Source organism: Rhinatrema bivittatum, chromosome 5 (genome assembly GCF_901001135.1).
Source record: "Rhinatrema bivittatum chromosome 5, aRhiBiv1.1, whole genome shotgun sequence".
In the NCBI taxonomy this organism is placed as follows: domain Eukaryota; kingdom Metazoa; phylum Chordata; class Amphibia; order Gymnophiona; family Rhinatrematidae; genus Rhinatrema; species Rhinatrema bivittatum.
In genome coordinates, this window is record NC_042619.1 from 264,326,867 (window position 1) to 264,354,620 (window position 27,754).

General features: G+C 48.5%; 1 protein-coding gene across 2 annotated transcripts in view; it reads left to right on the top strand.

The window, feature by feature from the left end:
• LOC115092719 (disintegrin and metalloproteinase domain-containing protein 9-like) overlaps positions 1 to 27,754 on the top strand; it is a 506,232-nt gene that overhangs the window by 68,791 nt on the left and 409,687 nt on the right. For both annotated transcript variants that reach the window (XM_029603960.1, XM_029603961.1), the window contains one exon: positions 13,827 to 13,898. In XM_029603960.1, coding sequence (XP_029459820.1) covers positions 13,827 to 13,898 — 72 coding nt within the window. The remainder of the gene's footprint in view (positions 1 to 13,826; positions 13,899 to 27,754) is intronic.

The following is a 27,754-nucleotide window of genomic DNA, read 5'->3' on the forward strand; positions in this document are numbered from 1 at the left end:
AATAGTAGCTTGAGATCTATTTAATGTTTGGGTACTTGCCAGGAACTTGTGACTTGGATTGGCTATTGTTGGAAACAGGATGCTGGGCTTGATGGACCCTTGGTCTGACCTAGTATGGCATATCTTATGTTCTTATGCACTACTACTTCCCACCCCGCAAATCTTTAAGTTTTATGCTGATGGTTTTGTTTGAGTTTTGATAGGATTAGCACAAGTAATTTTGATGTCCTTGCTGGCATCAAAATTTTGAAACCCCTGCATCAAAAACCTGTACTGCTGTTATCCTGTTGCTATTTTCCTTCCTGAATTTACACCATTGTGTACATGCTTGCTTCATTTAATTCCTTTCAATCATCCATGAGTATGCACTCACAGTCCCTGTGGCAGCCCTGACTTCTCTTGTTCAGGCTTTCTGCATAGGAGGTGGTAGAGACATCACAAGGACTGTGAGTTCAAGTTGGCTCACTGTCTCTGTTTACAGGGATGAAGTGATTTTGCTGCTGTTATATGTAGAGAGCAGTGGAGCTTGGGGCTATCCCACTGCTTTGGAAGAGCAAGGAGGTGTGAGGAGACAATGAGTAATTAGAGGGATTGAAGTGAGATGAAGGCATATAGAAAGGTGATGGAGGCCAGAGGAAGGGACACAGTGATAGAGGCTAGTAGGAACATTTTTACTTTGCTAGCAGGGAATGCAACCTGCCTAATAGGTTGCTTTTGCCCTGAGCATTGTGCTATGACGGTCACATTTGATTTTATAGAAGTGAAGCATTACTTATTTCCTTATCATTTCCCATATCAGTCCAGACACATGGGTTTTTCTCCCCTACCAGCAAATTCAGACAGAAGAAAAGCTTTACTGACACTGTGTTACTTAAACTAGTGTGCCACCTGCAGTCCCTTAGTATTCTCTGCCTCCAAACTGATGACAGAGATGCAAAACGTGCAATTGGATGCTGTGTGAAGAAATGTGACTCCCAGGAGTGCTTAGGTCTTCAAAGGCTATCCTCCTGGTCGAGTATGGGTGAGTTGGGAGTTGGTGGCCCTTGGTGTGCTTCTGCTGTGAGAGAGGTCTGAAATCCAATGGTGCTAGTTCCCTCATTCTTCTCCCTTTCCCCTTTATGATGCGCTCCACTGTGGCTCTTCAGAACACCTGGCAGAGAAGTATTTTCTTTACTTTTGGATTTTTTTGTTTTACGTTTGAAAAAAAAAAAGATAAGAGTCTATGTTGATCATCAGCTGGAACGGGAGAGTGTGGTATGGGTTGGTGGCTGACTAAGTGTACACCGCAGGGAGGTGGAAAGTGTGGCCATCACTGTGTGGCTGAACGTGAGAGGAGAGATCTGCACCATAATTGGTGCTCTCGCTAATTGCAGGCATTTTTAAATCAATTTAATACATAAGTGCAAAGAAAAATTCTATACAAATTGTCTTAAATCTTAACCATCACTGGCATCAGTCCCCAAACCTTTAAAACTCATCATACATCACTCCTAACATGCCCATAACATGCATCCCGGGGCTTTACGTGTGTTGCTGGGCCTTTTTAAAATAGGCCCAGTGCGCGTAACCTTTTTAATATCCGGTCCTTTGTACGCATTTATATTGGGAACTCATACCCGCATCCAGCGATGTGGTCATAACACTATAATTCAAAATTGAAAAATCCATTATAAATAGCTATACTGCAATATTATTAATGGAGGCATGACTCAGAAAACACCATAGTACCTAGACTGCTTTCCTTCAAAACCGGAAATAGGAATTCTAAATGGCAATGCTTCAGTGAATGGACATAACGGGAAGGAAAGGACCCATTTAAATACCCAATAACAAAAGACGTCACTAGGGTGAAAAATGGTAGTAATTGAGTGCAATAAAATTTATTGTAAGAAGAGCAATAGAATTTATTGTAAGAAAGATTAATTATAAAAGGCCAACCATTCAATCTATTATTTAAACCTTTTGATGAAACTGTCTGCCATAAAAAATAAAACATTCCAAGCGTATTAAAGGTTGGGAAAGTTCCCCCCTCCCCCCCCTTGTCTTAATTGGACTCTATGTATAACAAAGAATTTTAATTCTTCAACGGAATGTGACATGCAAATTCACTAGGGGAGCATTTTCTATCTCAGACCAAATACAATTTCATCAAGTGTTTTCTGGGATTCTCTAGGATTTGTCCTACTCAAGAGTTCTTGATTCCGAATAGTATTCTGTCAGGTCTCCCAGTTGTCCCCTCAGTTGCGTGCCTTGCTTTTGAGGAGGACAGGGATTAGACACAATCTTTAAGAAGAGTTCCCTGAGAGAGAGCCTATATTGGGGATCATATGGACAGTGAACCAGGCATGGATCCTTTGGAGGAGAGGGTGCTCCTCATGACAGAGGGTGGCACTGTAATTCCAGTCTGGTTATTGGAAGGCAAGGAGTTGCCAATCATAACTAATCCAGCGCTGAGATATGGTGCCAGGATATAATCTGCTTTGAAGCAGGAGCACAAAAGGGTAAATACCATAGTGAAAGGTCCTAAGGACCCTGCTAAATCTTTTCCTTTTCATGGAAAAGATGAATTCCTAGTCTGTATGGATGGGACAATCCGGAGGCCCCGACACCGTCCATCGCATCGACGTCATCGGAACCGGCACCGGCGACGTCGCATCAGCACCGTCCGCCATCGACGTCTTCACGGCCATCGACGCCCGCTACTCCCTCTCAGGATCGAAGGGATTGCAGGGAGAAACATCGTCATCGACATCGTAGGACTCGGACCGTCGAGGGAGCAAAATCATCGACCTCGCCACCGTCCGAGCCACCGTCGAAGAAGCCCCGTCCAGGAAAGGCACCGACCATTCCTGCGACCGGGTCACCGAGGCCACCCTCACCTGATCGAGGTTTGGGAGTCGCGATTCCGCCTATAAAGGTGGTCCCTCCGACTGTGCCTCTGCCTCCCTCTTCTGTTCCGGAGCCGGGGCTGCTTGCTCCAGGCCTCCGAGAAGAACTGGACCAGCTGGTTCAGGAGGCCATCGACAAGGCGATGCAACGGCTCCAGGTTCCTCCGACACCGGCACCGAGAGTGGAACCGGTCACCGACCCGATTGCAGCAGCGCTGGCACCGCTGCATTCCCGGATGTGGCGCTCATGACCGCCCTTCCACCGGTGGTTCCTCGGTCTCCGATGGCTCTGGTGCCCTCCCCGTTGACAACCTCATTGGGAGGAGAAACACCGTTCCGCATTCCTCCATCGGGAGTTCTGCCTCAGCCATTGATGCCAATTCGTCCCTCGCCACTGACTCATCCATCGGTGCCGATACGTCCATCGGCGCTGTCGATGCCGTCGATGGCGGCACCAATGCCTTCTGCTCCATCTTCGGTGCCCCCGGTGATTCCTCCAATTTTCTCGGAGCCTCGACTGGGGCTTTCAGATATCCAACTCCCTTCTTGTCCTACAGATCAGTCTCCTGATCCTTATAACACCTGGGGTGATGATACTTCCACATACACCGATGACTTACCTTCACCTCCTTCTCCTACCGAAAGTAGAAAGCGTTCTCCTCCAGAGGACCTTTCTTTCATTAATTTTGTGAAGGAAATGTCTGAGTTGGTCCCTTTTCAACTTCAGACGGAACAGGATGATAGGCACCAGATGATGGAGTTGCTCCAATTCCTGGATGACCCCAAAGTGATCACTTCTATTCCCATTCATCAAGTTCTTCTTGACCTCCTCAAAAAGAACTGGGAGAACCCTGGATCCATTGCTCCAGTACACAGAAAGGCTGACACTACCTATTTAGTGCAGTCAGCCCCTGGCTTTCAAAAATCTCAGCTCGACCACCACTCAGTTGTGGTAGAGTCGGCTCAAAAGAAGGCAAAAAGGTCAAAGCCTCACTCATCTACCCCACCTGTTAAGGAACACAAGTTCCTAGACAATTTTGGTCGACGTGTGTTCCAAGGGGCTATGCTCATCTCCCGAATAGCGGCTTACCAACTTTATATGACCCAATATAATAGGGTCATCTTCAAGTAGATACAGGACTTCTCTGAAACCCTGCCTGAACAATTCCAAGACCAGCTTCAAACCCTTGTAAACAAGGGTTTTGAGGCAGGAAAACATGAGATTAGGACATCTTATGATATCTTCGACACCTCTACTAGAGTGTCTGCAGCTGCTATTTCGGCAAGACGATGGGCCTGGCTCAAATCTTCTGACCTTCGCCCAGAAGTACAAGACCGGCTATCTGACCTACCATGAGTAGGAGACAATCCGTGAACAGATCCAGCGAATGGTAGCTGAATTAAAGGACCATCATGAGACCCTTAAACAGCTTTCATCAATACCTTCCAACTTCTCCTTAAGACAGCCCTTCAGGAAGGACTCTAAGAAGTCATTCTACCGTCCGAGGAAGGCCTATCCTCCTCCAGCAAGGTCCCGAATCACGAGACCTTATCAAAAGCCTCAGCCTCACCAAGCCCAAAAGCAAAAATCACAAGCAACTCCCCAGCCGAGGCCTGCTTCAGGTTTTTGACTTCCACTTGGAGAGCAGCAGCCTTATTCCTCTGCCAAGCATACCAGTAGGAGGCCGATTATGCCACTTTCACAACATGTGGCAATCAATCACAACCGACCACTGGGTGCTAGCAATCATTGCTCAGGGTCACCACCTGAACTTTCTCGCTCTGCCACCGGACTCACCACCTCTGCGGATGTGGGAGACATCAGACCACTTTTCCTTCTGGATCAGGAGGTTTCCCTCCTTCTCCAGTTAAAAGCAATAGAACCAGTCCCACTCTCGCAGCAAGGCCTAGGGTTTCTGATCCCCAAAAAATCCGGGGGAGTTCATCCAATTCTGGACCTACGTGCTCTCAACAAGTACCTCCAGCAAGAAAAGTTCAAGATGGTTACCTTGGGGTCCCTTCTACCTCTTCTACAAAGAGGAGACTGGCTCTGCTTTCTGGACCTCCAGGACGCATACACACACATTGCGATAACTCCAGCTCATCGCAAGTACCTCAGGTTTTTAGTAGGCCCAAAGCACTATCAATACCGAGTGCTTCCGTTCAGCCTAGCATCGGCACCACGAGTCTTTACCAAATGTCTCGTAGTTGTGGTTTCCAAGTGTGGTTTCCAGTCCTACAGGATCTCTCCATTCGCAGGCACATTCCTTTGGGAACGGACCTGCATCTCATCACTCAAAACAACGGATGCCTACGCCATCCCAATCTTCAGGCCTTGTCTCTGAAGGCATGGATGTTGAAAGGTTAATCCTTCAACCGCTTAACCTTTCAGATTCGGTTTCTCGTGTCCTGATTGCTTCACGGAAGCCTTCCACGAGAAAATCTTATTCCTATAAATGGAAAAGGTACACATCATGGTGCACTTCGCAGTCCCTAGATCCCTTTTCCTGTCCAATTCCAAGGTTTTTGGACTATCTCTGGCATTTGTCAGAATCATGTCTAAAGACCTCTTCCATCAGAATGCATGTCAGTGCGGTAGCCGCCTTCCATAAAGATGTCGGGGATGTTCCTGAGGTAGATAGGATACTTGGTAGAATGCTAGTACCAGCACGAGAGGTCTTAAGGACTCACCATGAGGTCTAGACGCTGTTGCACCGGAGGTGGACCCTTGGCCCGAGGTGGGGTTGACACTACCTGCAGGGCAAGAACTACGGGTCCCCACCGTCGGAAGGCGGAGCTGGCTGAATGACGGAGGCCGGCAAAAGCTTCGCCAATACCAGCCCTTGTTCACCCGCAGGTTGAGCCCTTGGGTGTTGGGGCCGCCTGGTCTTAGGTGGGCCTCCATCCGAGGACTCCCATGGTATGATGACGGATTCAGGCAGGGACAAGCAGTGGTAGCAGGAAGACAAAGAAAATCCAGATGAGGCAGAGATCCAGAGACCTGGTGCCAATGGAGTGTGGGAGACAGGACAGGTGGTGCCCGAGTAATAGAAGGCCGAAGCCTGAGAGACCAAGTCCAGGGTAGTACCAGTAGAGGCGTAGGAGAGCAGGCTGTGGTCAGGACAGGTGGCGGACAAGGACAGATGGTCAAACGAGCAAGGGTCAAACCAGAAGTCAGTCCGAGAGTGGTCAGGCGTAGCAGGGATCAAGCCAGAAGTCAGTCCAAACATGGTCAGACAAAGCAGGGGTCAAGCTAGAAGTCATTCCAAACGTGGTCAGACAAAGTAGGGGTCAAGCCAGAAGTCAATCTGAACGAGGAAGGTAAGGATCAGGATCAGGAACCAGGAAAGTAGACAGCATCAGGTACAAGCAACGAGCACACGATGAACGTGGAGACCTGTTGCCAAGGCAAGGAACCACTGACTGGGCCCGGCCTTATATACCGGGACCCATTGATGTCATCATGCGGGTCCATGGGGTGGATTGGCTCATGCCAATGCCTTACCCTCTAGTCGAGAAAGAATAAAGGTAACTTTCATGAGTTCATCATGGAAGATGGACGACTGCAGAGCAAACTGCATGTATCATTGGTTGATAAACCCTCTGCAGAACTTGGAATCACCATTGAAACAGAGTGGAGCGGGTAGGGTGAGCAGAGCCCTAGAGGGCGAGATCAACATTGATGACTGGCTGGAGTCGGAGTTTGTGCTGAAGGACCTGCATGGGTATGAAGTCGGGCATGAAGGCACTCGACGGAGGAGGCCAGTGCCTTGAGGAACTGCTGCTGTTCCTGGACCTTGGAAGCCAGGCCCAGAATGGCCTGAAGGGCGGACGCCTTCACTGAGTCCATGACCTTGACAACCTGTTGCGCCGGAGGTGGACCCTTGGCCCAAGGTGGGGTTGATGCTACCCACAGGGCAAGCCCTACAGGTCCCCACCGTCGGAAGGTGGAGCTGGCTGAACGACAGAGGCCGGTGGAAGCTTCACCAATACCAGCCCTCGTTCCCTGCAGTTTGAGCCCTTGAGTGTCGGGGCCAGCTGGTCTTAGGTGGGCCTCTGTCCGAGGACTCCCAGGGTATGAAGACGGATTCAGCCAGGGACCAGCAGTGGTAGCAGGAAGACGAAGACAAATCCAGACTAGGCAGAGATCCAAAGACCCGGGCTCCAATGGAGTACGGGAGACAGGAACGGTGGCGCCCGAGTAGTAGAAGGCCGAAGCCTGAGAGGCCAAGTCCAGAGTAGTACCAGTAAATGCGTAGGAGAGCAGGCTGTGGTCAGGACAGGTGGCAGACAAGGACAGGCAGTCAAACGAACAAGGGTCAAACCAGATGTCAGTCCGAGAGTGGTCAGGCATAGCAGGGGTCAAGTCAGAGGTCAATCCGAACAAGGAAGGCAAGGATCAGGTTCAGGAGCAGGAACCAGGAATGTAGATAGGATCAGGAACCAGGAATGTAGACAGGAACCAGGAACGTAGACAGGATCAGGAACATAGACAGGATCAGGTACAAGCAACAAGCACACGATGAACGTGGAGACCTGTTGCCAAGGCAAGGAACCACTGACTGGGCCCGGCCTTATATACCGGGACCCAGTGATGTCATCATCTGGGGCTGTGGGGTGAATTCCTGCCGCGGTTCCTTTAAAAACCAGAAAGGCGCACGTGCGTACGCCTAGAGGGTGGCATGACGCTGAACGGTGCAGTCTCCCCGTGGATCATGCGGGGAGACCCGCCGGGGAACCGAGGAGTCCACAGAGGAGCCGAGGATGGCAGAGGAAGCTCGGGTGCGCAGGCGGTTGCCCACTGCTGCAAGGGAGGTTGAACTGGGAGCAGGAGCTGGAAGTCGGGGGTAAGTGGGCCTGGACACAGGCCTGCCGCGAGCGGCACACACAACAGACGTTTCGGTCCATCAAGTCGGTTGGATTCACTTTAGTATCGGTTCACCCAGTGTTCGAGGTTTTCATGGGTCTCTTTATGTGCCTCTTGGGTAAAGTAAACCACAGTGAATCCAGGTGGCCTTCCCTTCTTTCTATTGGGTGCGGTGAAGCAATAAAAAGATCGGATTATGTATCCATTTGGCTTGATAATCCCAAGAGAAGAAGGAATGTAACAACCTATTCGACACTTTCAAGGCGGGAGCCCAACTTCATATTCCCATTTGACAAGGTATTCAAAGTAGAGACCTTACAGGGGCTTAGTTATCTAGACAATTAGCTTATTTGGTTGAAATCAAGGGAGCTATGTCAGTGCTTGGTTCAATGGATTATGAAAAGGTTGCAAGCTCTGGACTGGGTGGGAAATCTAGCAAGAGGAACTTTACCCCCACCCAGTCACTGGAGTACATGGGAGCATGCTTCAATATCTCTCTAGGCAAGGAGTTCCTCATGGTTGTGAGGAACCATGAAATTGCAGGCTCAAATCCATAGATTGTTATGGCTTCTGAAACCCAGAGTCTGATATTATTTGTAGGTCCTGGGTTCTAGGTATGTGAATCGTTTTTTGACTATTTAAAATATCGTCTGATATATTTTAAATCGTCAAAAATCGTTAGTCGATATTTAATAGGAACTCCCCCGATTTATCGTCAAAAATCGTAAATCGCGCCATTTTGCAAAAATCGCGCCATTTTGCAAAATGGCGCCAGCCATATGGCCATATTGCCGTACTGCAAAATGGCGCTGGCTGTATGGCCGGTGCCATTTTTCATTACGGCAACACGATTCGAGTGCAGGAGGTCGTTCCCGGACCCCCGCTGGACTTTTGGCAAGTCTTGTGGGGGTCAGGAGGCCCCCCCAAGCTGGCCAAAAGTCCCTGGGGGTCCAGCGGGGGTCCGGGAGCGATCTCCTACGCTCGTGACGTCGGGGACAGGAACCAAAATGGCGCCGGCGCTACCTTTGCCCTGTCATATGACCGGGCAAAGGAGCGCCAGCGCCATTTTCTATCAACGCACCCATGGCCCAAGAGTGGAAGATCACAACGGGACCTCCCCACTGGACCCCAGGTAATTTAAGACATTTGGGGGGGTTCGGGAGGGTGGGGGATTTATTTTAAAGGGTCGGGGTGGGTTTTAGGGATGTTTTAGTGTGCCGGTTTTCCCGCCCTCCCCGATTTACGATTTACACGATATTTAAAAAAACAAAACCGCGACGATCCGATTCCCTCCCCCCCAGCCGAAATCGATCGTTAAGACGATCGATCACACGATACACATCTCTACTGGGTTCTATGGCATCTATGCTAGATCTAATTTCCTGGGTGTTCATGCATATGCGGCCTCTCCAGAGGGCACTGTTTTCCCAATGGACATTAACTACCAAGGAGGAACCCAGAGTCTAATGATGTCTTGGGAGACGCAGGAGCTTTTCCACTGGGCAGAGCAGCACCTGGTGGCTCTGGCGGTGTCTCATGTAGCCGGGGTAGATAATGCTCAAGCAAACTTTCTGAGTAGAAAAGTGCCGGATCCCAGAGAATGGAAGTTAGTAGAAGAGGCAATGACCCTCACTAGCTCCAGCTTGAGCATCACACAGCTAGACTTGATGGTGTCAAAGCAGACTACCAAACCAAGCCATTAGTTCAGCCACAGGTAAGAGATTGGAACAAAAGACCTCAACGCTGTTGTTCTCTCATGACCTCCATGGATCTTATTGTACGTGTTTCCCCCTTGACCCCTAATAGGAAGGGTTCTGAGACCATTGAGACTCATCCAGGGAAGGTAATCCTTGTGGCTCTGGAGTGGCCATGTCGACTGCGGTTTGTGGATCTGATAAATCTAGCGGTAGAAGGCCCTCTGTAGGTTGGGCATCTTCCGAGGCTGCTTCATTAAGTATCAGTTTTCTGGGATTAGGCTGCTCACTTTTGTCTCATAACTTGGCTTTTGAAAGGAATCACGTGAGTTTGAAAGGCTATTCAGAGGAGGTCATTACAACCTTGCAGACTAGGATACCTTCCACTCCATTGGGTGTGGAAGATGTTTGAAGCATGGTGCCTCAGGGAAGGGGTGGCTCTTCCTTGTGCATCGGTTTCTCACATCCTTGCCTTTCTTGCAGATCGGACTAAGGAAGGGACTAGCGTACAATTCTCTTTGAGTCTAGGTAGCAGCCTTAGGCAGTTTTAGAGGTAAGGTGCAGGGTTTATCACTGACTTTGCATCCATATGTGGTCTGTTTTCTTAAAGGGGTAAAGTATTTATGGCCTCTGGTGAGACGAGTGTTTCCCTCATGGAGCCTTAATTTAGTCTTGTGAGCTCCCTTGGTCCTCCGATTAAGCCATTGCAAAAGGCATTGCTGAACGAAATTATGCTGAAAGTGGTCAGCCTGGTGGATTTCAGAGCTTCAAGCATTGTTTTGTAGGGACCCTTTTCTTCAGATTTTGGAGAATGGAGTATCTTTACGCATGGTATCTTCTTTTTTGCCAAAGATAGCATCTCCTTTTCACTTAAGTCAAATGGTGGAGCTTCCACACTTTTGAGATTTGAGCTCTTTTGCTCCACATGTGAAAGAGTTTTACTTACTGGATGTATGTTGTATACTGTTATGCTATTTGAAGGTCACCAACAGTTTTTGAAAGCCAGATCATTTGTTCGTTCTGTTTGGTGGAGTGAGTAAAGGAAGCAAGGCTTCTAAAGCAACCGTTGCGCATTGACTTATATTTGTAAGGACATCCAGTGGGTGTGCGAACCCATTCTACTAGGGCATAGGCAGCATCTACTAGGGGCAGAATGTCATTTGGTTTCTCCGCAGGAGATTTGTTGAACAGCGGCTTGGTCTTCAATACTTTCATAAAGCATATAGAAAGACATGATTTAATGGAACACAGTCGACACGGATTTACCCAAGGGACGTCTTGCCTAACAAATCTGCTTCATTCTTTTGAACGGGTTAATAAACATGTGGATAAAGGTGAACCGGTAGATGTAGTGTATTTGGATTTTCAGAAGGTGTTTGACAAAGTCCCTCATGAGAGGCTTCTACGAAAACTAAAAAGTCATGGGATAGGAGGCGATGTCCTTTCGTGGATTACAAACTGTTAAAAGTCAGGAAACAGAGAGTAGGATTAAATGGTCAATTTTCTCAGTGGAAAAGGGTAAACAGTGGAGTGCCTCAGGGATCTGTACTTGGACTGGTGCTTTTCAATATATATATTGTGAAGGCTCACCGTCCGTGAGGCCTCGGGTGCCGCTCCTCTGTCTCCGGTTCTGACCCTCCACCAGTCGCCCTGGTCCCTGGAGTTCGCCAGGCTCACGTAACTCCCGGGGTCGGTGCCTCCGCTGGCACTGGTTTTGCTGGGCTTCTAGGTTCTTTTCATGCAGGGTTGGGGTTAAGCAACCCCTCCCAATCCCCAAAGACAACAGAGAGAGAGAGCTAGTTCCTTCAAAGTAGTTTATAAAGTAACAGCTGGTTGTATTACATGGGGTCTGCCTCCTCCCCCTCCAGCCTTGTCTATACCTAATGAATCAAGGCTTGCAGCAAATGACCCTCCCCCAGCCTAGCCCTCCGGTCCTCTTACAAGCTGTGCTATTACAGAGTAAGCTTGTACGTCCTCTAATCAGCGCTATTACAACCTCAAACACAACAAGCACCTCTAGAGCCCTTCTCCCGTGCTTCCCCTAAGATAAAGGTTATACTCCACCCCTCTTAGACTACTCAGTTTCCATATATGAGCTGGAGGATTCCTTTCCCCCTGAACCTACCTCGATCTCCTCCTCCTCTGACTCTGAAGAGCCAGGCTTTTGTGGCCAGCTCCACCACGGTGGCACGCCCTCTTCCTCCACTTCCATGGACTCACCGCTGTCTACCTCATTAATCTCTATGTCTGCCACCTGTTCGCCTTCAGGCTCTCCTCCCAGGTCTGGTGGGGTTTCAGGGAACCTGGGATTTGTAGTTTTTTTTCTCTTCCCCTGTGCCCCCTGCTGTCGGACTCTGGTATTACCGTTGTTCTTATGGTAGCTTGTCAGCTCCTGCCTGCGGCCAGGCTGCGCTACATCACAATATATATAAATGATCTGGAAAGGAATACGACGAGTGAGGTTATCAAATTTGCGGATGATACAAAATTATTCAGAATAGCTAAATCACAAGCAGACTGTGATACATTACAGGAGGACCATGCAAGACTGGAATATTGGGCATCCAAATGGCAGATGAAATTTAATGTGGACAAGTGCAAGGTGTTGCATATAGGGAAAAATAACCCTTGCTGTAGTTACACGATGTTAGGTTCCATATTAGGAGCTACCATCCAGGAAAAAGATCTAGGCATCATAGTGGATAATACTTTAAAATCGTTGGCTCAGTGTGCTGTAGCAGTAAAAAAAGCAAACAGAATGTTAGGAATTATTAGGAAGGGAATGGTTAATAAAACGGAAAATGTCATAATGCCTCTATATCGCTCCATGGTGAGACCACACCTTGAATACTGTGTACAATCCTAGTTGCCGCATCTCAAAAAAGATATAGTTGCGATGGAGAAGGTACAGAGAAGGGCAACCAAAATGATTTATTTATTTAACAGTTTTATATACCGACCTTCATAGTAAATAACCATATCGGATCGGTTTACATTTAACAAGGGGTATAACTGGAGTAACAATTCAAGTGAACGAAGATAACAATAGGTAGGAATAAGTCAAAGTTACAATCAACAGGGGAGGAGAACTTGGAAGCTTGCAACAAGCTGGAAGGAAGATAAGGCAGGAAGAAATTATAACGAATTACAACGTATTACCAAAGAGCGTACGGGTTAAAGCTTAAAAGGTGCTTTAACCTGGAAGTTTAACCTAGAAGTTTCAGAGTCCATTGTTCATGAGTATAAATGCCAGACTGATAAAATGATAAAGGGGATGGAACAGCTCCCCTATGAGGAAAGGCTGAAGAGGTTAGGGCTGTTCAGCTTGGAGAAGAGACGACTGAGGGGGGATATGATAGAGGTCTTTAAGATCATGAGAAGTCTTGAAAGAGTAGATGTGACTCGGTTATTTACTCTTTCGAATAATAGAAGGACTAGGGGGCATTCCATGAAGTTAACAAGTAGCACATTTAAGACTAATCAGAGAAAATTCTTTTTCACTCAACGCATAATAAAGCTCTGGAATTTGTTGCCAGAGGATGTGGTTAGTGCAGTTAGTGTAGCTGGGTTCAAAAAAGGTTTGGATAAGTTCTTGGAGGAGAAGTCCATTAACAGCTATTAATCGAGTTTACTTCTGGAATAGCCACTGCTATTAATTGCTTCAGTAGCATGGGATCTTCTTAGTGTTTGGATAATTGCCATGTTCTTGTGGCCTGGTTTGGCCTCTGTTGGAAACAGGATGCTGGGCTTGATGGACCCTTGATCTGACCCAGCATGGCAATTTCTTATGTTCTTATGCTCTAATGTATGGGCTCCAGAATCAGCTGGTTTTGGAGATAGTGTGCTGTATGCAGCTCTTTCAGGTTCCTGCCCAGTTTAGGGGAGCTTGGGTACATCTCATGCATCTGGACTGATCTGGGGAATGATAAGGAAAGGAAAATAATTTCTTACCTGCCAATTTTCATTCCTTGAGTTCCACAGATCAGTCCAGAGCCCCACCCTTTCTGAAAAGATACTCTAGTCTGTGTTAAATAGTAAGAAGTTGTTTTTGTTTGGGAGTTTTCAATCTCCATTATGGACTGAAGTGCTCTATGTTGGAGGATCAACCTTTCCCCTGCTCTTTTTCGGTTGGGAAGTTTGTTTACTATTAATAGCATCTTTGTTTCGGTACATTACTTACTGAGGGACTGAAGGTGGCACACTAGCTTAAGTAACATAGTGTCAATAAATCATTTCTTCTCTGTTTCCAACTACTGGTAGGGGAGAAAACCCATGCCTGGACTGATTTGTGGAACTCAAGGAATGAAAATTAGCAGGTAAGATCCAATTATCCTTTACAAATCAGAACTAAAATACTACTCTTGAATTTTGTTGTAGTATTTATCTATGGGTTCGAAGACTTCTTCCGTGATAAACAATCTGATGCAGATGGTCAGCTACATTAACACTGTGAGTCAGGGTTTGCTTTTCCAAGCTATTAAAGTAAGCTTCTTTACTGTAGCATAAGCTAGAACACCTGTAGGGTGAATACAACTTCTAGTGTTGAATGTTGATACCAGAAATCTGGTAATAACTTAAGCACAGTTTTTGAGAAATAAATAGTGTTTGTAAGAAGCTTTAAAATACTTACAGGCCGATAGAGTACAGTGCGCTAGCTTTACCCCTTATTCAGTAAGGGGTAATAGCGCGTCGAAAATGCGCGTCCAACCCCCCCCCCCCCGAAACTATTAGCGCCCGCAACATGCAAATGCATGTTGATGGCCCTATTAGTCATTCCCGCGCGATACAGAAAGCAAAATGTGCAGCAAAGCCGCACATTTTACTTTCACAAATTAGCGCCTACCCAAAGGTAGGCGTTAATTTCTACCGGCACCGGGAAAGTGCACAGAAAAGCAGTAAAAACTGCTTTTCTGTGTACCCTCCGACTTAATATCATGGCGATATTAATTCAAAGGTCCCAAAAGTTAAAAATAATTAAAAAAAATAAATAAATGATTTAAAATCGGCCCGCGGCTTGGGGGTTGAAACCGGACACTCAATTTTGCCGGTGTCCGGTTTCCGAACCCGTGGCTGTCGGCGGGTTTGAGAACCGACGCCGGCAAAATTGAGCGTCAGCTGTCAAACTCACTGACAGCCACCGCTCCTGTCAAAAAAGAGGTGCTAGGGACACACTAGTGTCCCTAGCTCCTCTTTTTACCGTGGGCCCTAATTTGAATAATTTTTTTTCTGAATCGCGCGCATAGGAGAGTGGCCTGTGCACGCGCCGGGAGAGCAGGCGCTCACCCGCTCTCCCGCGATTTTTACTGTATCGGCCTGTTAGGGAGGATAACTTTCAAACAAGTGCGCGTGGCACCATACTGTATACGCGCATGTATATGCCATGTGAAAGTCTACTCATATTTTATAATCTGCGCACGAACGCATCTTTATATAAAACATACATGTGTATGAGAATTGCTTGTACACATGTTCACGTGTATGTGAATTCACCTATGCACATTTGCATGAAAAGGAAAGCTAATATACACATGTACGTTTTTCCATGTGTACAAACTTCCACTTCTTCTGGGGCAGGCTCATTCCAAATTGGTTCCCTCCACGCACTAGCTGACTTTAACCATTAGAACATTTACTGACTGGTGTCCCTGGTGGTGAGGCACAAGGACATGCTGTTCCCCAGGAGGGGGGGTCAGAAGGCATAATGCCAGGATTCAGAGGGCCTTGAGGAACTTCCAGACCCTGTACAATCAAGGAGCTGACAATCCCTGAGGGGTAAGTTTATAGTAAGAAGGAATATGGGTGGATTGGGCTTGGGGGAGCCGTTGGAGAGGGCCAGTGGTTGTGGGGGTGGGATAAGGGATGGTAGTTTTAGGGGTACTGGGAGGGGGTGGGTTTGGGCTAAAGGACTGTGGTTGAGGACTGGAGAGAGGCACTAGGTGGTTGGTGGTGTGAGTGGGAGTGGGGAGCCTTTACGGGGCAATTGGAGGTTGGGGGGCAATAGGGGATTGGTGGTGGCAATAGAGAGTGGTATTGGTCTTGGGATTGTAGTGGTAGGTGGTGATGGGGGGCAACTAATTACTTTGTATTCTTATTTCTCTGTATAGATTGAAGACCTCAAGAAGAAGGCCCGGGAACTCCAAAGGAAGAAATGGGAGTGGCTGGACCAGGTGCAGACCTGGAAGGAGGGGTATAGAGGTAAGTTTGTAATATTATCATCAGGGAGATATGTACAGTTGTTTTTAATACTATGCTTACATCACTGGTCCAACTATTGCTTTGCCACTCTTTAGAACCCTCTTACCTATTGCTTCTCGCAATCCTCATGCACACTAACTTAATGTTTGTTATTCTCTGGGTCACAGGGAGCACTGTTCTGAAGCAGAACTTGTTCTGCACTCACAGGCCTTGTATTTAACTCAAGAGGGTGTTACATCTCACTCCTTATACTGTTATCAGGCAAAATGTTCGACTACCATTCTACAAACACCCATCCTGGCCATTGATGCCTTGCTATCTAGGGCACATCCCAACATAAACCACCTAGACAATGAAGCTATCTGTGAGCCCTCAACATTGCCTAACTATCATATACTACAATACAGCTCTACAAAAGCTTCCATATTTCTGGGAATCTATCTATGGCCTTGCCACACCTTAAAGGACATAGGTGTCCCACTGCTTGGAGCACTTAACCATTGCTTCCACTCTCTCACTAATTCAATGCCCTCTAACTGTTTGTAGGTCATGCACATCACACCCTGGAGCATATGAGATATATTGACACACAGTTTGGGTTTTCTTCACAGATAACACCAGTTCGAGAAGGAAGAGGATGAGGATGAGCGTCAAGCCCCTCCTCGAACTGAAGCACCTATGCTTGCCACAGGACAGCAGCAGTCACCAACACCAACAATAGTGGTGATGGATTCTGTGCCGGCACACCAGTCACTCCTCCCCTTCTACAATGAAGACCCTGGGCTTTTAGCAGCACCCATCTCTCTCCTCTTCCCTGTAGGACTTCATCCCCCTTTGGCCTCAGGACATCAGGACACTGGTATTGAGCTTGACTAGCCATTGTTGGCCAACAATAGTCAGTAGGTCTATGGAGACCCTCTCCCTGATCCTCTGTAATTCCCCTTAGCAAAATAGTCCACCATTGGTGCAGAAGACCCTGGTCCTGGGCGACAGTGGACTCTAAATACCATAGGGGGATTGCTGTGAAGCAATGGAGGAGGAACACTGTGGCCTGCAGGCCAACGGCATGAAGATGGTAGATATCCTAAAATGACTCACCCAAGCTCAAGAGGGCCTCACAGTTCTCTAGACCTCTCAAGACTGAGCCTCCTGATGTCCCTGGGTCTTTTTGATAAATAGTTAACTCCATAGTGTTGGGTTTGGTGGTACGCAGGCTGCTCCCGTGGACCGCCGCACTCACCTTCCTGGTCGGGCTGCTGGCTCACGATGTATTCAGGACCCTCCTGCTCTTCATGCAGTGAACACCGTGCTCTGAAACGGCAAAATACCGCCTGACCTCCACGCAGCAGGACGCCATTGACCTCAACCACTGGCACTTCCCCTTAGGTTTGCGCCCGATGCTGCCTGATTTAAAGGTGCCCGCGATGAGAAAAGCCCTGAGGTTGCCCTGGATAACATCAGACACTGAGGCTTATAAAAGTCCCTTGCTGGCTCCGCTTTGATGCCTCAGCAACAGGTCCACCTACTCCAAAGTAAAGCGTGTTGCTCCAGTGTCCTGTCTTCAGTTTCAGCCTTGTCTTCAGTTCCAACCCTGTCTTCAGTCCCATCCTTGCCTTCAGTCTTTATTGCCTTTCTCACAGGACAAGCAGGATGGTAGTCCTCACATATGGGTGACATCATCAGGATGGAGCCCAATCACGGAAAACTTCTGTCAAAGTTTCCAGAACTTTGGCTGGCCCCTACTGGGCATGCCCAGCATGGCACTAACCCTGCAGCCAGCAGGGGTCCCCCTTCAGTCTTCTTTTTTCTGCACAGCAGTAGCCTCACGGTTTAGGAGCTCTGAAGAGATTCCTGACAGGAATTTTCCTCATGGAATTAATTAAACTTAAATTGCCCCACAGGGGTCCCTCCTCTAACTTTTCTCAGGTCGCGGTACTCCGGTAAGTTTTTTGCCGTCTTCCGTCGATTACTGTCGAGCTTGGAATTCGCGGCCTACTGGCCGTCGACCGTACCACGGCTCGATTTCTTTCTATGGCCATGGTGTCGGGGTTTCGTCGGTGCCCGGACTGTACTCGCACCATGTCTATCACACACCCTCATGGAGTCTGTGTAATGTGTTTAGGCTGTGAGCATGATGTCCTGACTTGCACCAAATGTGCCCTCATGACACCGAAAGGTCGCAAAGCCAGAATGGAGAAGATAGAACTCCTCCTTCGTGCTCAGACCCCAACACCGTCCATCGCATCGACGTCATCGGAACCGGCACCATCGACGTCGCGACAGCATCGTCCACTGTCCGGTGACCGTCCACCATCGACGTGTTCACGGCCATCGACGTCCGCTACTCCCCCTCAGGATGGAGGGGATTGCAGGGAGAAACATCGCCATCGACATCGTAGGACTCGGACCGTCGAGGGAGCAAAATCATCGACCTCGCCACCGTCCGAGCCACCGTCGAAGAAGCCCCGTCCAGGAAAGGCACCGACCATTCCTGCGACCGGGTCACCTCACCTGATCGAGGTTTGGGAGTCGCGATTCCGCCTGTAAAGGTGGTCCCTCCGACTGTGTCTCTGCCTCCCTCTTCTGTTCCGGAGCCGGGGCTGCTTGCTCCAGGTCTCCGAGAAAAATTGGACCGGCTGGTTCAGGAGGCCATCGACAAGGCGATGCAACGGCTCCAGGTTCCTCCGACACTGGCACCGAGAGTGGAACCGGTCACCAACCCAATTGCAGCAGCGCTGGCACCTCTTGACCTCCTCAAAAAGAACTGGGAGAACCCTGGATCCATTGCTCCAGTACACAGAAAGGCTGACACTACCTATTTAGTGCAGTCAGCCGCTGGCTTTCAAAAATCTCAGCTCGACCACCACTCAGTTGTGGTAGAGTCAGCTCAAAAGAAGGCAAAAAGGTCGAAGCCTCACTCATCTACCCCACCTGTTAAGGCAGTTGTTCTCAACCTTTTTTCTGTCGGGACACACCTGACAGATGGTTCTCACATGCGTGACACACTGACCCATGATCGTCACAGGGCTAGATGTAAAAGTACAGTTTGCATCCACGGGAACCCCCCTGACCCACAATAATGGATGTAAAGCAGAATTATGACATTCCCCATACAACTCACCCTACAAAAAAGATATTCTGATTCTGGTGTCATCTCAGTAACAGCAACTCAAACTCCTTCTACTTCCAGGCTCAATAGCCCTACTTATGAAAAGACAGCAGTTTACCACCAATGCATGTCCTCTTGAGAAAACACAACAAATAAGACTGATAAAACGCTTACATGCTAGTAAAATATCTCGGTAACAGACACAGAACCGACCTAACATACTCCCAGGATCTGTAGTAATGCACATAAACTAATCCTCACACAGTTACACCTGTATTATGGAATACACTCAAAGAGGAGCAACCCTATCTATGAGAAGGCAACACTACAAATATTAAATCAGGCCCTAAAAACCAATACACCTCTTATTAGGAAAACAGAACTAGCAAGCAGCTATAGATCCCCACACAGAAATAATTGTAAAACTATACTAATAAGCAGAATAAATGTTTCACAACAACTATGAACAGAATAACATCCAACAATTAAAAACTCATAAAAACTATTAAAAATTCTCCAAACACCAATAAAATATTTCAAAAAAAGCAGACATATCACATAATATTAAATAATTAAAATGGCAGTCAATCAAGAAAAATAAACTTAAAAAGCTACCTTTACTTACCCCCTCCAGCAGCTCTCCTACTCCTCTTCCATGTAGGCTGTAGCACACACCAGAAGCAGCAGTAGTGGCTAAGCTCTATACTCATGGCCTCTTCCTTAGGGCCCATGTCTCTCACACACACACACACCATACCAGTCATGCCTCCATGGCCAGTTTCTGTCTCTCAAACACCAATCGTCTCCCAAACAGTCTTTGACAAACTCACCAGTCACCTTCTTGAACAGTTTCTCTCATGCCATACACACACACAGGCTTCCCATTCCCGTGTTCCACTTACATATATGGGCTTCTCACTCTCATAATCACTTTCTCTTTCTCACACACACTCACCAGTCTCTCACTCCCATGCTTGTTCTCTCCACATGCACAGGCTTCTCATTCCCATAATCACTTTCTTTCTCTCACACACATACACAAACACACACACCAGTCACCTGATCTCTCTCATGCATACACACACACACAGGCTTCCCACTCCCATGTTCTCTTTCAGATATACAGGCTTCTCACACACATCCAGGTTTCTCACTCCCATACTCACTCTTCACATGCACAGGCTTCTCATTCCCATAATCACTTTCTCTCTCTCTCTCACACACTCACACACACACACATACACACCAGTCACCTGATCTCTCTCATGCATACACACACACACACACAGGCTTCCCACTTCCATGTTCTGTCTTACATATACAGGCTTCTCCCTCCCATGCTGTGTCACACACACACCTAGGTTCTCACTCCCATGCTCACTCTCTTCACATGCACAGGCTTCTCATTTCCATAATCACTTTCTCTCTGTTACACACACACACACACACACACGACTCTCTCATTTCCATGCTTGCTCTCCATGTGCACAGGCTTCTCATTCCCTGAATCACATTCTCTCTCTCTCACATTCACATACACACCAGTCACACCGTCACCTCACCAACCAGTCTCTCTCTCATACATGCACACACACACAGGCTTCCCACTCCCATGCTCTCTCTCACATAATCAGGCTTCTCACTCCCATGCTTTCTTTCACATACACCCCCACAACACCAGGCTTCTTACTCCCATGCTTTCTCACATACCCAGATTTCTCACTTCCATGCTTTTTCTCTCTTTCACACACACACACACACACACACACACCAGTCACATCCCTGACTGTCTCACACTCTCACATACACATCAGTCATCTCCTTGAGCAGTCATTTTCATTATCTCTCACATATACACATACATCAGCTCTCTGACCAGTTTCTCTCAATAACACACATGCTCTCGATCAAATACATTCTCTCACTTACACACAGGCTCTCAATCACACACACATTCTCTCACTTTCACACTGGCTGGCTGGCTGCTTCTCTCTCTTTCTCTCACTCACTTCCTCTCTCTCCCCCCCCCCCCCCCAGCACAAATGGTAGCTGCAGCAGCCTCCTCCAGCCCCCGCAGGCCAAGAAGGAAGAATTCCATCGACCGCGGGAGGCTCCTGCTGCTGTCTCCTTTCCCGATTACCGGCTGCTTCAATTGTTCGGGGGCCGATGCTGCAGCAGCCGCTGCTACTTTATCACGCGGCACGGTCTTTCTTCTTCCCGCGCACCGCGTATCACTTCCTGTTCCGGGTCCGGGAGGGGGGGGGATGCAGGCGCGGGAAGAAGAAAAGGCCAGCCGCGGGTGCCACAGCTTCTTTTAGCACTGCTGCCGTTCCCACTGGGCTTGAACGTGCTGATAGCCCGGCGGCAACGGCAGCAGGGAAGAAAGAGCAGCTGGAGAGACCGGGAGCACGTGACACACCAGCCGGTGCTTGGTGACACACTGGTGTGTCGTGACACACCGGTTGAGAACCGCTGTGTTAAGGAACACAAGTTCCTAGACAATTTTGGTCGACGTGTGTTCCAAGAGGCCATGCTCATCTCCCGAATTGCGGCTTACCAATTTTATGTGACCCAATATAATAGGGTCATCTTCAAGCAGATACAGGACTTCTCTGAAACCCTGCCTGAACAATTCCAAGACCAGCTTCAAACCCTTGTAAACAAGGGTTTTGAGGCAGGAAAACATGAGATTAGGACATCTTATGATATCTTCGACACCTCTACTAGAGTGTCTGCAGCTGCTATTTCGGCAAGACGATGGGCCTGGCTCAAATCTTCTGACCTTCGCCCAGAAGTACAAGACTGGCTATCTGACCTACCATGGGTAGGAGACAATCTGTTCGGTGAACAGATCCAGCGAATGGTAGCTGAATTAAAGGACCATCGTGAGACCCTTAAACAGCTTTCATCAATACCTTCCAACTTCTCCTTAAGACAGCCCTTCAGGAAGGACTCTAAGAAGTCATTCTACCGTCCGAGGAAGGCCTATCCTCCTCCAGCAAGGTCCCGAATCACGAGACCTTATCAAAAGCCTCAGCCTCACCAAGCCCGAAAGCAAAAATCACAAGCAACTCCCTAGCCGGGGCCTGCTTCAGGTTTTTGACTTCCACTTGGAGAGCAGCAGCCTTATTCCTCTGCCAAGCATACCAGTAGGAGGCCGATTATGCCACTTTCACAACATGTGGCAATCAATCACAACCGACCAATGGGTGCTAGCTATCATTGCTCAGGGTTACCACCTGAACTTTCTCGCTCTGCCACTGGACTCACCACCTCTGCGGACGTGGGAGACATCCGACCACTCTATCCTTCTGGATCAGGAGGTTTCCCTCCTTCTCCAGTTAAAAGCAATAGAACCGGCCCCACTCTCGCAGCAAGGCCTAGGGTTTCTGATCCCCCAAAAATCCGGGGGAGTTCATCCAATTCTGGACCTAAGTGCTCTCAACAAGTACCTCCAGTGAGAAAAGTTCAAGATGGTTACCTTGGGGTCCCTTCTACCTCTTCTACAAAGAGGAGACTGGCTCTGCTTTCTAGACCTCCAGGACGCATACACACACATTGTGATAACCTCAGGTTTTTAGTAGGCCCAAAGCACTATCAATACCGAGTGCTTCCGTTCGGCCTAGCATCAGCACCATGAGTCTTTACCAAATGGTCTCTCAACCCCTCGGTAGCGACCTCTATCTTCCGACAATGGGGATACCCCCAGACAGACCTCTTTGCGTCCCCTCAGAACCACAAAGTGGACAACTACTGCTCTCTCATGCGGAGCGAGCGCTCTCCGCCCAGAGATGCATTCTCCCTCTCGTGGGCAACCAGTCTGCTCTTTGCATTCCCTCCACTTCCTCTTCTCTCGAAGACTCTCATGAAGCTACGTCAGGACAAGGGAACCATGATCCTGATAGCACCTCACTGGCCACGCCAAGTGTGGTTTCTAGTCCTACAGGATCTCTCCATCCGCAGGCACATTCCTTTGGGAACGGACCTGCATCTCATCACTCAAAACAACAGATGCCTACGCCATCCCAATCTTCAGGCCTTGTCTCTGATGGCATGGATGTTGAAAGGTTAATCCTTCAACCGCTTAACCTTTCAGATTCGGTTTCTCGTGTCCTGATTGCTTCATGGAAGCCTTCCACGAGAAAATCTTATTCCTATAAATGGAAAAGGTACACATCATGGTGCACTTCGCAGTCCCTAGATCCCTTTTCCTGTCCAATCCCAAGGTTTTTGGACTATCTCTGGCATTTTGTCAGAATCATGTCTAAAGACCTCTTCCATCAGAATGCATGTCAGTGCAGTAGCCGCCTTCCATAAAGATGTCGGGGATGTTCCTATATCGGTACAACCCCTCATAACACGCTTTTTGAAGGGCTTGCTCCATTTCAAGCCACCCTTACATCCTCCAACCCCTTCTTGGGACCTTAATCTCGTTCTCGGTCGGCTCATGAAACCACCATTCGAGCCTCTTCACTCCTGTGACCTAAAATATCTCACATGGAAAGTGATTTTCCTTTTGGCTATCTCTTCAGCTCGCAGGGTTAGTGAGTTACAGGCCCTAGTTACCTATCCGCCTTACACTAAACTCCTGCAGGACTGGGCGGTACTCCGCACTCACCCTAAGTTCTTACCTAAGGTAGTTTCGGAGTTTCACATTAATCAATCCAATACTACTTACCTTCTTTCCTAGGCCCCATTACAATCCAGGGGAACAGGCTCTGCATACTCTTGACTGTAAACGGGCTCTAGCGTTCTACCTAGACCGTACAGCTGCCCACAGGAAGAGCAGTCAGTTATTTGTCTCTTTCCATCCCAACAAATTAGGGCAACCGGTGGGTAAGCAGACTCTCTCCTCCTGGTTGGCGGACTGCATATCTTTTTGCTATCAGCAAGCAGGCATTCCTTTTCAAGACCGTGTTAAAGCACACTCTGTGAGGGCCATGGCGACTTCAGTAGCAAACCTCCGATCGGTGCCGCTTCCTGACATTTGTAGGGCTGCCACCTGGAGTTCTCTCCACACTTTTTTTGTTGTCAGAGGATGTGGTTAGTGCAGTTAGTATAGCTGGGTTCAAAAAAGGTTTGGATAAGTTCTTGGAGGAGAAATCCAGTTTACTTAGGGAATAGCCACTGCTATTAATTGCATCAGTAGCATGGGTTCTTCTTAGTCTTTGGGTAATTGCCAGGTTCTTGTGGCCTGGTTTTGGCCCCTGTTGGAAACAGGATGCTGGGCTTGATGGACCCTTGGTCTGACCCAGCATGGCAATTTCTTATGTTCTTATGTTCACTTTCGCAGCCGGAAGACAAGATTCCATCTTCAGCCAGTCTGTCCTGCGTAACTTATTTCCAATGTGACGTACCTACACCCTTCCGCCTGCCCGGTGGGGTTCAGGATGCCCTCTACCAAATTCCACCCCAGTTGTTGTGCCTTTTGCACACCATTGGGTACATTTGGTGCTGTTCGGACATCCTCAGCTTGGTACCCATATGTGAGGACTACCATCCTTCTTGTCCTGTGAGAAAGCAAATGTTGCTTACCTGTAACAGGTGTTCTCACAGGACAGCAGGATGTTAGTCCTCACGAAACCCGGCCGCTGCCCCGTGGTGTTGGGTTCGTAACGTTTTGTTGTTTTATTTTTCGGCACTGCCTGTAGCTTTCAAATAAGACTGAAGGGGGACCCCTGCTGGCTGCAGGGTTGGTGCCATGCTGGGCATGCCCAGTAGGGGCCAGTCAAAGTTCTGGAAACTTTGACAGAAGTTTTCCGTGATTGGGCTCCATCCTGAAGTTAATGTACTCACACAGCAGTTCCATGTAGGAAATGGCACTAGGGCTGGAACGGAGGCAGGCCCTCGAGGAGCGAGTACCTGGTTCCAGGGAACAGCTCTGAGGTGAAGATGGTAGTACTCACTGATGTTGAAGATAGCGAATCCTTCCAGGCAGAAGAGAAGGTAGGAGCAGGCAGCGAGTCAGGGAACATGGGCCCTCGAGTGAGTACCGGTTTCCTGATAGCGACCTGAAAAGCAAGTGAGGCCCCCGAGTGGGTCCCCCGTTAATGTTAAGAGTCCAATGGAAAATTGGAGAGGCAGAGTAGCTGGGCACGGAGAACGAATCCCATCCTTAAGAATACCCCTTGCTAACTCAAAGGCTAGCAAACATCGTAGGCTTTAAATATCCGGGCAGCGTGACATCATCACAGGGGGATGCCCCTGAGGTTCGCGCCAAGTAGGAAATAAGAGTGAGGGCCGTGCGGTGCGTGTGCCCTAAGGTACCAGCGGAGCATGGTGGGAGGCAGCGCCCAAGCCGGTTTGGGGACGCCGGAGAGGATGGCAGGCAGACACCGTGGCAGCCAGGCGTCCATCCATAGCGAGAGGAGGTGCAAAGAAAGAAAGGCGGAGTGAAGCCTTGGGAAGGGACGGTTGCAACAGTACCCCCCTTCAAAGGGCGATCTCCTCTGCGGGTACCAGGTTTTGGTTTCCAAGGATGCGAGAGATGAAACTGGTGGAGCATCTCTTTGTCAAGGATATTGGCCAGAGGTTCCCAAGAATTTTCTTCAGGGCCAAAACCTTCCCAAGAGCGAAGGTATTCCCAGGTTTTGCCTCATTTGCAGACATCAAGAATGGCTTCGACCTTGTATTCTAGTGCATCTTCTGCATTGATAGGAGATGGTTCCTGAGATTTGGAAGAGAATTCACTGATGAGTGGTTTCAGAAGTGAAACATGAAAGGCGTTATGGATGTGCAATCCAGGTGGTAACTTCAGCCTGTAGGTAACATTGCCAAGACGTCGGAGGATTGGAAATGGTCCAATGTAGCGAGGAGCAAATCGAGAGGAGGGTAACTTCAGTCTAAGGTGCTTAGTGGATAGGCAGACTTTGTTGCCAGGTTGAAAGACAGGCGCTTGGGAATGATGAGTGTCATAAAACCTTTTGGCTCGATCACTTGCTTTGAGTAGCATTGCTTTCATCTGAGTCCATAATTGATGGATTTCTTCAGCAGTGGATTGAGCTGCTGGGGACGTCACTGAGAGCTTCAGTGGAAGTGGCGGTGTTGGGGAACATCCATATACCACCCACTTCAAATGGTGTTAATCCAGTAGATGTTGCTGGATGAGAATTAATGGCGAATTCAGCCCATGGTAACAGTTTGGCCCAGTTATTCTGATGGCAACTTACATAGGCCCGAATGAACTGTTTCAGGGCCCTATTCATCCTTTCTGTTTGGCCATTAGATTGAGGATGATAGGCAGATGTATAATCTAGAGCAGAGCTTTCCAAAGTGTGTGTCGCGACACATTAGTGTGTCGCCTGCAGTGTGGAGGTATGTCACCCAGTCCGCAGGGCCGGCGGAAGCAGGGAACTACAGCAGGTAGATCGGCGGGGCCGTGGTGGAGCTTACCTCACCATGGCTCGAAGAAAAGGGTCACGTTCACTCCTCCTCCTTCCTGCCTGCGCAGCCCCGGAAGAAAAACGTTGCTGGAGCCGTGAGGGCAGGAAGGAGGAGAAGCATCTGCTGCGTACAGAAGAAGAGCAGCGTTAATGGGCCTCTGCGTATCCCACGTCGCGGTGGCCCGAGAAGAAGAGGAAACCCGAGAGCAGGGCCGCCGCGTATCCCACGTTGCGGCAGCCCGAGAAGAGGAGGAAACCTGAGAGCAGGGCCGCCGCGGATCCCACGTCGCGGCGGCCCGAGAAGAGGAGGAAACCCGAGAGCCCATCCTGCAGCGACCCGTGAAGAGGAGGCCCAGAGGTAAGAGAGAGGCTGAGGGCCCATAGAGTGTGTGTGTATGAGATGAGTTGAGAGATTGTGTGCGTGTATGAGATGAGTTGAGAGATTGTGTGTGGGAGTGAGGACCTGAATGCTTGCAGAGACAGCATGTGAGAGCCTGTGTGTGAGAGAGAGACAGCATGTGACAGTGAGAGCCTGTGTGTATGAATAATTGTATGAGAGAGAGCATGTGACAGTGAGAGCCTGTGCTTGAGCAAGACAGCATGTGGGAGTGAGAGAGAGCCTGGGTGTGCGAGTCAGACAGCATGTGCAAGAGAGAGACTGTGTGTATGAATGATTGTATGAGAGAGAGCATGTGAGAGTGAGAGCCTGTGTGTGTGAGAGAGAGAGAGAAAGCATGTGAGAATGAGAACCTGACTGTGTATTTGAGGGAAGAAGATAGATGGGAGAGAAAAGAAATAGAAAAAAAACAATATGAAAGGAATTGGCAAAAAAATAAGAAAGGGAAGGTGGAACAAAAAAGCCTGTGACCAACCGATTAGAAAACTAAGATCAGACAGCAAAGGTAAAAAAAAAATAAATTACTTTTTACTGATTGGCACATGTAATCTTTGGTAATGTGCAAGAGTACCACTTTCTCTATGCGGATCTCACAATGTACGAGAGGAGGAAGTGGAAACCCACGGGGCTTGCACAGAGGAGGCAGCAGAATGGGCTTCAGTGCCAGTAGCAGCAATCAGCGCTAACCCAATAGCCATGCGGCATCAGTGACAGTGGCAGCAGAGGATTGAGAGAGGCTCCGAGGTTGCTGGCAAAAGAAAGAGAAGGGGGTCTGCCTTTAGTGTGTGCATGTGTATGAATGGGAGTCTGCCTGGGGGTGTATGTGTGTGAATGCATGGGTGCCTGTCTGAGGGTGTGTCTGTGTATGAGAATGAATGGGTGTCTTCCTGGGGTTTGTATGTGTGAGAATAGGTGCCTGCCTGTGTGTGGTGTATGTGTGTGTGAGAATGAATTGGTGCCTGCCTGGGGGTCTGTGTGTGTGAGAATGAATGTGTGCATGCCTGGGGGATGGTGAGGGAGTGGTGTGAAAATGAATGGGAGCTTGCCTGGGTGTGTGTATTTGTGTGTATGTGAGGGAGCCAGAGAGAGTGAGAGCATGAGTTTGTATGAAAAAATCCAGAGGAGTAAGAGTTTGTGTGAGGGTTGTGTGTGGAGGGGGAGAGAGTGTCTTAGAGCCTGAGAGTGTGTCAGTGTATGTGAGAGCGAGAGATTATGGTAGGTA